This window comes from Pseudorca crassidens, chromosome 5 (genome assembly GCF_039906515.1).
Source record: "Pseudorca crassidens isolate mPseCra1 chromosome 5, mPseCra1.hap1, whole genome shotgun sequence".
In the NCBI taxonomy this organism is placed as follows: Eukaryota; Metazoa; Chordata; class Mammalia; order Artiodactyla; family Delphinidae; genus Pseudorca; species Pseudorca crassidens.
The window spans coordinates 144,218,429-144,235,394 of NC_090300.1; the positions used below are offsets into that span (position 1 = coordinate 144,218,429).

General features: G+C 40.2%; 1 protein-coding gene across 3 annotated transcripts in view; it reads right to left on the reverse strand.

Moving 5' to 3' along the window:
- Positions 1-16,966, reverse strand: part of DSCAM (DS cell adhesion molecule) — a 754,308-nt gene that overhangs the window by 266,011 nt on the left and 471,331 nt on the right. For all 3 annotated transcript variants that reach the window (XM_067739530.1, XM_067739531.1, XM_067739532.1), the window contains exon 10: positions 10,148-10,267. In XM_067739530.1, coding sequence (XP_067595631.1) covers positions 10,148-10,267 — 120 coding nt within the window. The remainder of the gene's footprint in view (positions 1-10,147; positions 10,268-16,966) is intronic.

Here is a 16,966-nt window from a genome sequence, read left to right on the forward strand (position 1 = left end):
AATAAAAATCCATGTGAGAAATCTAGGACATTTTTGAAAAAGAAAAACAATGAGGGGAGGAGTGTTGTATGAGATATTAAAACATATTAGGAAGAGATAAACTTCTAGTATGCATGGTCCTGATGCCAGACAGACAGTGCAAGAGAGAGAGGGATAAAAAATGGATTTCAACAGACGCATTTCTTTCATAGACTATAAAGGAATTAAAGTTAGTGGGAAAAGGTTGGGCTAGGAAATAAATGGCTTTAGTACAGTTGGGTAACTGTGTGAGCTGAGGTGATGACGACAGTGATGATGATGATAACAGCGAACATGTATTGACTAATTGCTATGCCAGTCACCATAATAAATGCTTTCTATGAACCATCTTATTAAATCATCACATTACTCCCCTTATTTCATTTGCTTCCCATATGAGGAATCTGTGGTTCATGCAGGCTAAGTAATTTTCCTGGAGTAACACAGACAGATGGTGTGTGTCTGGGGTATGCACTCAGCCCACTCTCTTAACTGATGATTTCTACTACTTCTCCTTTATTTTTCTGAAGTAAAGTTCAAATTTAATAAACCTTAATACATAAACAATAGGATTTAAGTTCAAAGGGTTTAAAGATGGTAGCATAAAACCAGCATTAGAACAGTATGGAGGTTTCTTAAAAACCTAATATAGAATTACCATATGACCCAGCAATACCACTCCTGGGCATATACCCAGAGAAAACCATAATTCAAAAAGACACATGAATTTGTAAAGCAATTATACTCCATTAAAGATGTTTAAAAAAAAAAGACACATGCACCCCAATGTTCATTGCAGCACTATTTACAATAGCCAGGTCATGGAAGCAACCTAAATGCCCATCAACAGACGAATGGATAAAAATGATGTGGTACATATATACAGTGGAATATTACTCAGCCATAAAAAGGAACGAAATTGGGTCATTTGTAGAGATATGGATGGACCCAGAGACTGTCATACAGAGTGAAGTAAGTCAGAAAGAGAAAAACAAATATTGTATATTAACACATATGTGTGGAATCTAGAAAAATGGTACAGATGAACCAGTTTGCAAGGCAGAAATAGAGACACAGATGTAGAGAACAAACATATGGACACCAAGTGGGGAAAGCAGGGGTGGGTGGGTGGTGGTGCTGGGATGAATTGGGAGATTGGGATTGACATAAATACACTAATATGTATAAAATAGATAACTAATAAGAATCTGTTGTATAAAAAAAGAAAACAAATTTTTTTAAAAAACAGCATTTCTTTTCTTCCTGGAAATCATAAAATAGCAAATGGGAGAAAGAGAAATAGAAAATGCAAACTCTTTTATGCATGAAATTAGGAAATAGCTAAAACTTCAACCACAAAATAGGTGATGGGGCAGCCAACAGTGTACACTGAGCAAAGGTACATGCATGGTGCTAGGGAGTGTTCTAATCTCATACTTTTACAGATACCTGTCCAGTTTTCCCAGCACCACTTATTGAAGAGGCTGTCTTTTCTCCACTGTATATTCTTGCCTCCTTTATCAAAGATAATGTGATCATATGTGCATGGGTTTCTCTCTGGGCTTTCTATCCTGTTCCATTGATCAATATTTCTGTTTTTGTGCCAGTACCATACTGTCTTGATTACTGTAGCTTTGTAGTATAGTCTGAAGTCAGGGAGCCTGATTCCTCCAGCTCTATTTTTCATTCTCAAGATTGGTTTGGCTATTCGGAGTCTTTTGTGTTTCCATACAAATTGTGAAATTTTTTGTTCTAGTTCTGTGAAAAATGCCATTGGTAGTTTGATAGGGATTGCATTAAATCTGTTGATTGCTTTGGGTAGTAGAGTCATTTTCACAATGTTGATTCTTCCAATCCAAGGACATGGTATATCTCTCCATCTATCTGTATCATCTTTAATTTCTTTCATCAGTGTCTTATAATTTTCTGCATACAGGTCTTTTGTCTCCTTAGGTAGGTTTATTCCTAGATATCTTATTCTTTTTGTTGCAATGGTAAATGGGAGTGTTTCCTTAATTTCACTTTCAGATTTTTCATCATTAGTGTATAGGAATGCAAGAGATTTCTGTGCCTTAATTTTGTATCCTGCTACTTTACCAAATTCATTGATTAGCTCTAGTAGTTTTCTGGTAGCATCTTTGGGATTCTCTATGTATAGTATCATGTCATCTGCAAACACTGACAGCTTTACTTCTTCTTTTCCAATTTGGATTCCTTTTATTTCTTTTTCTTCTCTGATTGCTGTGGCTAAAACTTCCAAAACTATGTTGAATAATAGTGGTGAGAGTGGGCAACCTTGTCTTTTTCCTGATCTTAGTGAAAATGGTTTCAGTTTTTCAGAAAAATAAGCTCAAAGTGGATTAAAGGCCTAAATGTAAGGCCAGAAACTATCAAACTCTTAGAGGAAAACATAGGCAGAACACTCTATGACATAAATCACAGCAAGATCCTTTTTGACCCACCTCCTAGAGAAATGGAAATAAAAACAAAAATAAACAAATGGGACCTAATGAAACTTAAAAGCTTTTGCACAGCAAAGGAAACCATAAACAGGACCAAAAGACAACCCTCAGAATGGGAGAAAATATCTGCAAATGAAGCAACTGACAAAGGATTAATCTCCAAAATTTACAAGCAGCTCATGCAGCTCAATATAAAAAAAAACAAACAACCCAATCCAAAAATGGGCAGAAAACCTAAATAGACATTTCTCCAAAGAAGATATACAGATTGCCAACAAACACATGAAAGAATGCTCAACATCATTAAGCATTAGAGAAATGCAAATCAAAACTACAATGAGATATCATCTCACACCGGTCAGAATGGCCATCATCAAAAAATCTAGAAACAATAAATGCTGGAGAGGGTGTGGAGAAAAGGGAACACTCTTGCACTGCTGGTGGGAATGTGAATTGGTACAGCCACTATGGAGAACAGTATGGAGGTTCCTTAAAAAACTACAAATAGAACTACCATATGACCCAGCAATCCCACTACTGGGCATATACCCTGAGAAAACCATAATTCAAAAAGAGTCATGTACCACAATGTTCATTGCAGCTCTATTTACAATAGCCAGGAGATGGAAGCAACCTAAGTGTCCATCATTGGATGAATGGATAAAGAAGATGTGGCACATATATACAATGGAATATTACTCAGCCATAGAAAGAAATGAAATTGAGTTATGTGTAGTGAGGTGGATTGACCTAGAGTCTGTCATACAGAGTGAAGTAAGTCAGAAAGAGGAAAACAAATACCGTATGCTAACACATATATATGGAATCTAACAAAAAAAAAGTTATGAAGAACCTAGGGGCAAGACGGAAAGAAAGACACAGACCTACTAGAGAATGGACCTGAGGTTATGGGGAGGGGCAAGGGTAAGCTGTGACAAAGTGAGAGAGTGGCATGGACATATATACACTACCAAATGTAAACTAGATAGCTAGTGGGAAGCAGCCGCATAGCACAGGGAGATCAGCTCGGTGCTTTGTGACCACCTAGAGGGGTGGGATAGGGAGGGTGGGAGGGAGGGAGACGCAAGAGATATGGGGATATATGTATATGTATAGCTGATTCACTTTGTTATAAAGCAGAAACTAACACACCATTGTAAAGCAATTATACTCCAATAAAGATGTTTAAAAAAAAAAGGTACATGCAGAAAGACAAGGCGAGATGGACCATGGCTGGGACTCTGAGCAAGCATCAGCAGCGTATGCATCGTGAAAGCGGGGAGCACATCTGAGGGGCAACAGACATCAGCAACCATGGTGTGCACAGGCCGGGTGAGGCAGCAACTTCTCTGGACCTGCTGTGTGTCTTAGATCAGTGAAGGAGGGTTCAGGGAGGAACCAGATACTTGCACAAAGCAATCTGTTCCTGGGGATATGCATTTTCTTCAAATGTGAGCACTCAAAAGGAAGCCAGGATCTAGCAAAGATACTACAAGGAAAATGGAAGAATAAAATAGAGACAGAAATCTATAATGAAATCTCCTCAGAAGGACGCCATGATTGAGATGAAAGCTGTGAATAAAATAGCTACTTGTCTATGAAGCAAGAGCTCAAGAGAGAATGAAATGTGAGCTGGCGGAACTGGAGAAAGAAGGGAAAATATTAAATCACAAATATGAAGGCAAAATTGGAGACAGCACAAAGGAGAACAGACTTTGTGGGGAAAAAGATGTAGAGAATAAACATGAGAAAATATCCAACAAAGTAAAATGGGAGTAAATCAGTTAAAAAATCAGAGAGAAAATGACACCCTCTGGAAGACAGGTGAAGGGAATCTGATGGCCCCGTAGTCAGAGACCCAGGTCACCATGCTACCTCCTAGGCAGAGGCAGAATATCCGGATCTTAAAGGAACAAAGACAGAAATCTATTGAGCACCTTAAAATGTTTTCAAAAATACCTGGGAACAAATCTGGAAATTAATTCCATAACTTTGTTGACATGTTGCAAAAAAGATGACTTCTGCACCCTAACCCTTGAAAAGACCCAAATTGGTGCCAGGTGTCACCCACCCCCTTCTCTCGGAACAAAGTCAGTTCATTCTGTTGTCTTAGTTTGTATATTTTCTGTGACTTGAGATAAACTTTGAATATACACACCCACAAATGCAAAGCACGTAAGAGAACAAATATTACAGACATGATTCGAGAAGAATTTTCTTACATAAAAGATGATTTGAATCTACATATTAAATAGGCACATGACACATCTGGGGGAAAAGTGACCCCACATGCATAACATCAAGGCATAGACTATACATTTACTGGACTTCAAAGTCAGCTCTTCGGTGCATGCAGGCAAAAAAAAAAAAAAAGAGTCATTTCTAAGGAGAAATCAGGCAGCTTCTGTTGCCTCCCAGGAAATAATGCAAGCTACCAACTCCTACAAGCTAAACTCTCTTTATGTGCAAAAAGGCAAGAGGCAAGCCATTGTGAAGAACGAACCTGGAATATTCCTCGCTGGAAAACTGTAGCTAAAGGACTAGTATTGAGCAGGGGATCAATCGAACATAGAACTGAGGTGATACCAAAGTGGGGCATACACTGGCTGAGCAGAACGTGGAAGGGATAAGCCCTGACCACGGAGAAGGCATTTATTGATAAAAAATTAGGATACTTAGAAAATGTATCATTGGGTATACTGAGAATTCGGTTGTGACTACAGAGAATGAGGCCCAAACTTCTGATCTTGACCCTGGGCCGATTTGCTCTCCTGACATTGCTCTGTCTCAGTAAGTGGCACTTCCACTGTCCTCAAAGACCCGGGCATCCTGTTGGACTGCTCCCTTTCTCTACGACATCCAGTCCATCAGCCAGATGAATTCAGAAATCAACTGCTCGTCCCTTGACAGCTTGTCCAGGCCACATCACAGCAAAGCCCTGCTAACCGGCCTCCAGATGCAATTCCTGCCTTCCACCTAGGGCCGACAGGGTCCTTTGAAAACTCTAGGCAGAGCACATGGCATCTCTTAATTACTCCAATAGCCTGCTAAGTTCTGGTGTCCGCAGGGTAGCAGAAGAAAGGAGAGCGCCGCTGTCACAACTCTGATCCACTGCCTGCATTCCCCCCGCCCACCCCCGCCAGGCAAAGCCACATCTTTAAGGTCATCGATGAGGAATCTGACCTGCTGGGACCTCCAGAACCTCCTTTCACTCCACTGCAGTGAGTGAGCAGGACCCAGCTCCATTGTCCACCTTGGTGCTTCTGGAACATTCCAGGTATAAACCCACTTCTGCCCCGGCTTTGACCCCTTGACCTTCAGTGCTCCCCCCAGATATGCACATGGCTCATCTCCCATTTCTTTTAAGTTTCTGCTGAAACATTACCTTCTTCTGGGGCCTCCTCTGATAACCCTATTTTAAATATAAACTACTCCCCACTGCTCTCCCACTCTCTACACCAGGCATGCCCTGACTCTTGTCCTTGGACATTCCTCTGACCAAAGCATTCCTGGAGGTCAGAAGTGGCCCTATTTCTGGATGGCCAGAGAGCAAAAGATGTGCAGTCAGCCCCTCTTTCCCCTTTAGCAGCTAACAAGGGGATGGTCCAGGTCCCCAGGACAGCAATTGAAACCCACTTCCTCCACTATAAATGACATACATTTGCTTAGCTATAGATTTCTGTGAGCGCAGGTAAGGCCCACCATGGTATTAAACCCTGATTTTTTTTTTCAAATCTCTTTTTGACAAGAAACCTTGTTTGTTCGTGTAAAAAAAAAAAAACTCAGGAGACAGAATTGAATGTCTTAGACTTTGTGTATCCAGACTCAAGGTCAAAACTGTAATAACATTATTTTTCAGGAAAGATTGTTTCATTTCTGCAATAGCTGCCCTTAAACCACTGCAATTTACTCTGGAATTCTGAAGCTTCAGGATTAAATTGCATCTCTTGGAGAAACAGCCTGAGTCTGTGTGTGTGTGTGTGTGTGTGTGTGTGTGTGTGTATGTGTGTGTGTGTGTGTGTGTGACATAGAAGAACTGCACTTATGCTCTTAGTGACTATTTGATTATGGGAAACATAGTCTATAAGCAAGGCTAAATTTTTCTTAAGAAACATCTTTGCTACTTGCATGATTAAAATAATAATATACCATTTCCCCTATTCTATTGAAAAATATTAAAAAACCAAGCATAATACCTGGCATTATTCTCATCGTAAGAAACAGGCACTACTATAAACTGTGGGAAGGAGTGTAGATGAAACAAGTGATGACAAGTGGCCGATACATATTGAAATCTATAGAAATTGCTTACTCTTTGAACCACAATTCTACTTATAGGAGTTTATCACCAGAGAGAAAATGGACACATGTACAGAGATCAATGAGATAGAAGTCACTGTGACATTTTTACGATAGTGAAAAACTGGGAAAAAACACAATATCCAACAGTAGTGTTGGACACACCTGGTTGCCAAGCACCCATCCTCCCCCTTAGTGAAATAGCCTGGGTTGTAGTCACGACGGCCGTATGCTTAGCTATAACACAACTTGTAGAACCCCTGTGGCGAGGGCTGACCTGGCCGGTGAGACATGAGCAGAATTGATTTATCACACAGTCTGGAGAGGTCCTTAGAGGGAACTGACTCAGGTGGGTGTGAGAGCCTTATCTCTGTGGTCTTCCTCGTCCATGGAAATGTGCAAGTGGCCACGGGACCTTAGTAGCCATTGACTGATGGTGGGAGATGCTTTCGAAGAGTGACAGAGAGATAGATGTAAACAGTGTGGGTCCCTGATGACTCAGGGGAGAAAAACTAATCCTGCCCTATCTACTCCCAGATTCCTCTTATGAGAAGGAGTAAACCCTTGTGGCACTAAGTCAATGAATTCAGTCCTAACAAAGGCAAGAGAAGTTAGATGTATTTATGGATGTATGAATAGAAACTCAACAGAGACATTAAAAAGTCACAGTGAGCACCCATATTTGTTGCCATGGAAAGACATTCATACCTATTATTAACCGAAGAAAGGAGGTTGTAGATCAGGAAGACTCACATGCTCGCAATTTTTTAAAAAGCACAAAATTATATGTATATCTACAGATATATATATTTGCCAGGGAGACAGTCTGAAAAGCTAGATGAAAGTTTACAGTATCAGGACTTCCCTGGCAGTCCAGTGGTTAAGACTTCACCTTCCAATGCAGGGGGTGTAAGTTCAATCCCTGATCAGGGAACTAAGATCCCACATGCCTCATGGCCCCCAAAAAAACAAAACCAAAAACATAAAACAGAAGCAGTATTCTAACAAATTCAATAAAGACTTTAAAAATGGTCCACATCAAAAAAATATCTTAAAAAAAAAAGTTTGCAGTATTTATCTTTGGTTATCTTTGAGTGATGTTTTTAAAGGGGGATTTTAACTTTTAAAAATTTGTTTGCTGCAATTTTTAAATTTTTCCTTAATGATTTTAAATTGCATATCAAGTTCAAAGGTAAAAAGGCTTCTATAATTTAATTTGCACATCAGTGATGGGAAGGAATAAGATGTCTGTAACACCCATAACAGACAAAGGGTTATTTAATCTATGAAAAACACTCTTTCAAATAAATGAGACATAGAGATGAGTGTGAGAGTAACATGAATGAGAAATTCTCCAAATGGGAAAATGAAATGGTCTGTAAACAAAGGCTAAAACATTTTCAACATCATTAGTAATCTAAATTTGTAAATTAAGACAGGAATTTGTAAATTAAAACAATTCACCCATCACATAGTAAAGACTAAGGAAAAAAGGATACTATCTAGTTGGCGAGGGTGCAATACATACACAGCTTCATACTACTGGTCAGTGTGTAAATTGCCCTAATATTTTCCAATGTGTCCTGGTCCAGTGCAGACCAAGAGCCTTCGGTGTGATCACAGTATTTCACTTCTAGGGATTATACAGACATTTCTCCAAAGAAGACATACAGATGGCCAACAGACACATGAAAAGACACTCAACATCACTAACTGTTAGAGAAATGCAAATCAAAACTACAATGATGTATCACCTCACACCGGTCAGAATGGTCATCATCAAAACGTCAACAGACAATAAATGCTGGAGAGGGTGTGGAGAAAAGGGAACCCTCCTACACTGTTAGTGGGAATGTAAATTGGTGCAGCCACTATGGAGAACAGTATGGAGGTTCCTCAAAAAAAAAAAAAAAAAAAAAAAGGAAAAGAAAGCAACCACACATATGCACATTGAACTAACACACGAGGATGTTCACTTCTGCAGTGTTTGTAATAGTGAGAAATGGAAAACAACCCAAGAGAAAGAAAGAACATCCACACAATGTCAAGCATTAGAAATAATTTTGAAGAAGATAAGCATCATGGGAAATGTTTGTAACATCTATATAAACTCCATGCACATCGATGTAAAGCACATTAAATCAAATGGATGCTATTTGTTTCCATGTAATGCAACATAGGGCTACAAGTATGGCCCCAAATAAAAAGTCACGTGGGCAGATACTCTGAATAACGGGCTTTTATTTTGGGATAAAGTGCTTTTCACATGGACAATGTACATGGCATGCTACAGGGGAGTAATCTCAGGGATTTAAAACAAAGTTAATTGATTCTCCCCCCAACCAAATGGTATCTATCCCTCTCTCTCCTCCCTCTGCTCCTCCACCCTAAAGGAAATACACCAAAAGGAACTGTGGCAAGTATGCCGTTTGTTTTTCTCTGATTGCTGTTACTTTCACAATAAGAAAATGCAACACAGTATATACCTTAAGTCTTAAGATTGTTAGGGAAAAAAAAAAAACATGATTTATTTATTTGTTGTTTGTTCATCCTATCAGTATATATTTGGCCCTCACCTGTTTAATAAATTACTGAAGGAAGTTATGTGAATGAGAAAGGAAAGAGTATTTCCAACACGTTCGTAAGCATAGCTAAGGAAACTTTCCTGGAGAAGGTGATAAGATAGAAATAAATTATTTTTACCATGTCTAGAATGGTTCTCTCATTAGTTTTCAACACTGCTCATTTTAATTTATGTAATGTTTACAGTGTTACCTTAATACTGGGAAACATTGCTTTGCCTTTGAAGAGAAAGCAAGATTAAGGGTGAAATTTTGCTTTTAAAAAGAGACTACCAAGGAGATGATAGGTAGTTTTTTATATCTATGGTATCTAGGTAAATAAAACAACCAGTAGTTTTATTTTAACCTTCTAAAGCCACTTACCCTTACTTATCTAAATACTGGGGAAATAATTTCCCAACAATGAGTAATTCTGACAATTTATACTTGTTTTTCCATGTGTATGGGCTTGCAGGGGTCCCCAAGCAGATCATGGTCATCCAACATAGGTAGTCAAGGTAGAGCTTTCCCAGGTAGTCAAGGTAGAGCTTTCCCAGGTGCTGAAATAACTTACATAAACTGCCTCCCCTACCCGGTCTTTCCAAGGGCATGTTATACAAGAACATTTCATGGCCCAAATGAAAACACTTAGGTGGGTTACTAGGGGTGTATGTGAAGGATGGATACACTTGGTGGAGGTGGGGACGTATATATTTGTAAGAAACATCTGTGCAAGAAATGCTCATCTCATCCTTTAGAATATAACATACATTTGGTAGATAACAAGCAAATCAAGTAACTTCATACCTTTAGAGAATTTCCACACGATGGTGGGTACAGGATAACCCTCAGCTGAGCAATTGAGGATGACAGGCTTGCCATAAATCCCGTCTTGGTCCCGTGGCTGAACCACAAACTTGGGAGGAACTGAAAAGAGAGAAATGCCACCAGTAATTCAGACAAGACTGCAGATTATTAAAGCTGCGATTTTAAGAAATCCAAGAACTTTAACAAGCATGAAAGTACAAAGAATGCTTTACATATATGTGAAAATAAAGCAGAGGATTTGTAATTAGGGGCCAATTAAGGAAGCAATTTCAGTGCAGGTGATTTTTCTTATTATATCAATGATCTGATGCAGATGGAAGTTGCTTTGCACTGGACTTTGGAGTGTGGCAGCTTGACTAAACCAAGGGAATGTGACATTCTGTTTTTGATCTGTTATGGAAGATCTTTGGGGATCCATTCTTGGGTATGAAATGTTTTTAAAGCATCCAATATCTATTCTTCCTCTAACAGGAGATGAAGGGAGAATTAATAGTCTCTTCCTAAAGGCAATAAAGAACACAACATGGTATTGAACATTTCCTAAAAATCTGATAAAGACACATAGACCATTATTTCTGACATCAGTACCCTTCTGAGCCAAAAAGGGACTATGGAAAGCAGTTGAAGGGAGGTGCCATGAAGGCTTTATAGAGTACCAATTTGAAAAAAAAAAAAAAAACAGATTAAGTAACTGCTTATTTGGTGAGTTTTGTGAGATGCTGAAAGACACATCAGCCCTACCCAAAATATACACATGCACTCTGCTTAAAAAGTACCTGCCAAGAGAACATAAATGTTTTGAGTTGTTCTTGTGATTTTAAGAGTATTCAAGTCTTCTCTTAAAGAGAAGAGACAGATTCTTCTAAGAAAGGTAGCATCTAAAGGTCTTAGGATCCAGAAATCTTTTCCAGCAGATCAGTGACTAATTACAGGATGGATTTTCAATGAGACTGTCATGAGACTAGGTGAGAGGACATAGATTATGTCCACCATATATCAGATACTTAGCAAATGTGGGAGTTCTTCCCCTCCTTTCCACAACTCCTGATAAGGCTAATCTTTTCTGCATTGCCATTTCCAGAATTCTTCATTTTGAGGCAAAAATGTGGTCCTTTGTGTTAAAGATATATAGGAATTCCAGCCACCACATGAAATGGACTGGGGAGAAGTTTAGAGTCTACACTAGCTAGGATCTTAGGAGCATGTTGAAATGGCATGAGCCATAGTGAACATCACTTTGCCCATCAAACAGCCAAGGAGGGGGGAATAAAATCAAGACAAGAAGCAGCTAGAGATGGAACTCACTGCTGTGTTTCTGGAAGAAACAACAGAGAGTGATGACTAAGAGCACAGAACCAAAGGCTAAACACCTGGATTTGATCTCCAACTTTGCTACTTCTAGGTTGGTCATCTTGTGTAAGCTGTCAAATGTTTCTTAGCTTTGATTTCCTTATCTGTAAACTGGGAACTCTTTTTTTTTTTTTTTTTTTTTTTTGTGGTACGCAGGCCTCTCACTGTTGTGGCCTCTCCGTTGCAGAGCACAGGCTCCGGACGCGCAGGCTCAGTGGCCATGGCTCACGGGTCCAGCCGCTCCGCGGCATGTGGGATCCTCCCGGACCGGGGCACGAACCCGTGTCCCCTGCATCGGCAGGTGGACTCCCAACCACTGCGCCACCAGGGAAGCCCCCTTATCACTTTTTAAAAATATATTTACATTCTATAGACTACATTTGTCTCAGAATACCACCTAAATGAAATAAAATTGCTCACTATGAAAAGACCCATTGGCTGTGCAAATTATTTAATTAAATAATGTGCACGTTGGAAGCTGTGTTTATTAATGATGTTAAAGCTGGACACACCTGCATTTACTAAATTAACCAACACTCCTACAACACTTCATATCTTCCAGGCACTTCTGACAACTTTTATAAGCTTAATTCATGTTACCCCCATACCAATGCTATAAAATGAGTTCCCAGGTCTTCCCTGGTGGCGCAGTGGTTGAGAGTCTGCCTGCCGATGCAGGGGACACGGGTTCGTGCCCCGGTCCAGGAGGATCCCACATGCCGTGGAGCGGCTGGGCCTGTGAGCCATGGCCACTGAGCCTGCGCATCCGGAGCCTGTGCTATGCAACAGGAGAGGCCACAGCAGTGAGAGGCCCATGTATCACAAAAAAAAAAAAATGTGACAAGGTGTGTGTCTCATGGTGAGCAAATTATTCCTAGGAAGAAAATGCTGGAGATTTTATAGAGCAAAGTTTTCTAGTAAAATTAACCTAACAACCACAAGGGTAGATTGCAAAGTTTAAGGCATCATGTCAGAATCATTCTGTCCAGGGTGGAAGGTAAATATGCAATCATGTACATTCTATTTGGCTCAAATTCTGCTAAGAGCAAGGAATCTCTTGTCAAATGGGCAGGGTAGCTAATCTCTTGCATTTCCTCTGGAAGAATGTCTAATTATAATTGATCCATGATCCCTCCCCTCGATTTGGTTCTAATCCAAAGCAATATTATTTAAAAACCGATCACAGAGGTTTACATGGAAAATAACCACTGACATATTGTAAGTGTAAGGCAATTACTGAAGGAAATGGCCCATAAAATTGAGAATTATCTTTCATATGCCCCTCTTTAATCTCCTTGTATCAGGTACTGATGATTCTTTCTTGCAAATGTGTCACATATCCTCAAATTCTCTTCATCTTCATTGCCGTGTCCTAGTCATGATGGGTAGACAGGGTGTGCGGTGAAGTTCCTCCGTCCATCTGGTTTCAGCACCTCAGGGTGGACAGCTCCATGCACTTTGCCAGGGCACCACACCAAGAACAGGAGTCTCTCTTTGCTGTCTCAGGGCCTTCTCTAAAGTAACAAACACTCACCTTCATGGGTGCAACCAGTGAGGGGTGAGCGTCGGGATAAATGCCCTGCCTCTCCCTCCTCCAATCCTATTGGACAACTCTAAGGTGTGCTCTATGTCTGTGCTTCTCAAACATCAGAGGGTGTCAGAATCACCTGAAGAGTTGATTAAAACCCAAGTTGCTGAACCCTGTCCCTAAAAGTTTTGACCCAGTAGGTCTGAGGCAGGATCCAAGACACTGCCTTTTCTGATAAGCTCTCAGGTGACGCTGAGGCTGCAGATCCAGAGACTACCTTTGAGAACAACTGTTCTGTGTGATGCCTTGGAAGGTTCCCAGAAGGAATGAGCCCCAGTTGCCCACAGCAGCAACTAGCTCATTAAAGCAACTTTTAATGATTTTTCCCCTCCTTTCCTAATCTCATTTCCCTTCATTTTTCACACTGGGATCCAGGAATTACATCTCAAATAAGTGATCTACAGCCAGTCCTATACCTCACACTCTGCTTTTAGGGGGACTTAACCTGAGACAGGGCTAAAACTGGCTCTTATCTGGATTTATGAAACAGCTTCCTAACTAGTCTACCTGCTACCTACTGGCCCACTCGAATGCATTCTGCACACAGTGGCCTGAAAGATCCTTCTAAGAGAGAAATCACATGATGTGACTTTCCTGCTTAAAATCATCAGTGCCTTCGCATTGTCCCTTGACACAACTGAAACCCTTACGATATTTTGAAGGCTCTTTATGACTTGGGTCCTTGCACTCCAGCTTCATCTCTTGACATTTCCTTTTGTAAGCTTTGCTCCAGTCTATCTATTCTCCAGCTCCCCCTGGGTCTTCACATAGGCTTCTGTATTTCTTTGTTTAACAAATTATCAGTTAGTAGTATTTACATCTCAGCTCAAATTTCACTTAGTGTGGGACACCTTTTCTGATGCTGTGGACAAGACTGAGTGCCTCCACAGAATCCCACGTTATCATGTCGTAGCCTTTACCACACGTTTGGTGTTGCTGGTTTAAATGCCCATCTCCCACAGCTGGCTGCACACCTGGGAGAACAAGAACCATGCCTTTCTTGCAGACCATCACACCCCAGCACATGACACAGTGCTGGAACATAGAAAGTATTCTGCAAATATCTGTGGAATGGACAAATCAATAAATGGATATTATTGTTCCAGTTTTAAAGACTAGGAAACAGACCCTATCCAAAGTAGCATGGCTCAGTTAATAACTCAGATCAGAGTGACCTCAATGTACAAGGTCTTTGAGGAGTATGGGTCTAGAAGCACCATCTAACAGAAGAAAGCACAGAGCACTGCAGGAGGATTTTGGCCAACGAGATACAGAACTGGAGGTGGAAGAATGCAGAGCTGTCGGCACTGTCATGATTTTGGCCAAAACTTATGATAGGACCTAAAGACTGAAGACTCTGTATTGTCTCGGTTATAATTCCTCAAAGTTGCTGGTTTCCTTTTTTTTTTTTTTTTAACTATATTTTGGTTTCCTTTTATTTGCAGAACACTTTATTTGTGGTGAACATATCCATCAATATAGTTGGCTTTCCAACAGAGAGACTTTTCCAGTGGTGATGAGGGTGATTAAAGAAATAGAAGGGACGGGTTCAACCAAATAATTATGTCGCATCCCCAAAAGGCAATGCAGGCCACTGTTGCCACACATTTCTATGAATCATAATTGCATGCACATGCAATACTCCTGTCCCCCTAAAAAGAGTCACATGAGATGTGTATGTTCTAAAATACCCAAATCCTGTCATGGGACCCATGTAGCCTGACACTATCTGAAGTCTTGAAGGGATTTCTTTGAGAGAGTTGCCTGCTTCATGATGCTTAAGATGAGGGTTGTTTAAAATACGTGATCTTTGGCTTTGGTCTGTTTATTAAAGGGAAGAATTATTTTTGCTGTTTTTAAGGGAGGAATAGGACAGGTAAATAATAGGACAGGAATTTTTCAGTGTTAGGTGCAGTCCAGTGTTTTATGTTTGGAACTCATGGCCTCTAAGTAGCTGTATATTTCCAAAGAAGGGATGTAGGTTTCACTATCTGTCAACAGGGACAGGGATTCAGTTTTATTGAAGGTAAACCGGAAGCTACTTGGTGGTGGCAGCGGAAGATGGGGGTCCTGTGTAGATAAATATTGCCATTCTCTGCTGTATGGCATTTAGTCAAGATAGTAATTGATCAAAGTCTAGGTAAGAGTTAATTTATGACACTGGAAGCTAACCTCCAGTGGCTTCCTGTCATACCCAGAATAGATAACCGCCCCCCACTTCTCTCCTACTGAACAGTGAGCACATTGGCCTCTTGCTGTACTTTGAACCCACAAAACCCACTCCTGACTCAGGGTCTTTGTACCTGTTTGTCTCTCTGCCTGTAACTCGCTTCCTACAGAGAGACCTGTGACTCACTCCCTCACTTTGGTCAAGTCTCTTTCCAAAAATCTCTTCAGAAAGGCTTACCCTGTGCATCTGAAAATTCCATTCCCTTATCACTGTCAATCCTCCTATCAAGCTTTACTTTTCATACCACAGGTAGACACCTGACATCATTTGTGTGTTCATTGCCTCTCTCCTGCTCTGAAAAATGTAAGTTTTTTTTAACTTTTTACTTTATATTGGAGTATAGTTGATTAACACTGTTGTGTTAGTTTCACGTGTACAGCAAAGTGATTCAGTTACACATATACATATGTATCTACTGGTTTTCAAATTCTTTTCCCATTTAGGTTGTTACTAAGTTTTATGGGGCAGGGACTTGCTCTCTGTGTGTTGATCACCATGGTATCCCCAGCACTCACAGCATCTATTATAAAATAGGTGCTTGACAAGTATTTGTTCGAAAAATGAATGGATGAATGAAGCAAAATGATAGCATGACTATAGTATCATAAATTGGGTCCACAAACAGCAACTAGATAGTGGCCTTGTATAAGTTTTCTTTTTCCTGCCAAATAAAGGTCAAGTAAGGACTTTTTAGATAATGTGTTTGTTTCACTGTGTGCCAGCTCACCATTAAAAGCCAGAAACAACAGACCCGTCATAAGATATAAAGAAGTGTAAGAAAACTGACCTTTGGAATCGCAGATAGGAAATCACAGTGCTGGTAGCTTTCCTCGCAGTGGTGCTGAGCCAATAATAGAACCAAAGGGCAGGCGTGTTTTGCCATTAAGTTCAGTCCTTTCCCTCAAAATGGCTTCATCTATGCCAAGGTCACCCAACTGAGTGTGACATTAGGGTGATCATCCTTCCACTGCCAGTGTAAGTCATGAGGCACGTGCATAAGTGCCAAGGGTTTTTTCTTTTAACTTCTTATGATAACAGCGAATTTATTTTAAATTGTCTTCATAAATCTTCCCAGTGACCCAAACTATAAAAATGTGCTTTGCTTTACAATGGCCCAAAGTCCTATGACTCTGGTGTAAGGAATAACCAGGAACTGGGTTCCCAAATTCCATTTCAATCCTACCCTTTTATCCTATACCTCAGCCTTAATGTCTCAGGTATCACCTCTACCTTCCACACACAATTTATCCCCCACTGCTTCAGCTTCTGCAAAAATATATTGCACTATTACCTTTTTGACTGCATTCCCTAGGCCACCATTCTAATTAATTGCCTGATACTTGGGATTACCCCCAGCCTCTTCTATGTAATGTGTCCTCAATCATGTACCAAAGTCATGCAGATGTGAGTGGAAGGAAGGGAGAAACAGAAGAAGAGCCGGAAAGGGAGTTACCACTTGCTGGCTTATTATGTGCCAGGTGCTGTGATAAATGCATTCTTTTTTTTAACCCTCAGAAAACCTCTAGTAACAATTCTCCCATTTTAGGAATAAGAAAATTGGGGTAAAAATAGCTTAAGGAATTTACTCAAGATCACACAGCTAATAGGTGTCCAAATTGTGATAGGGATG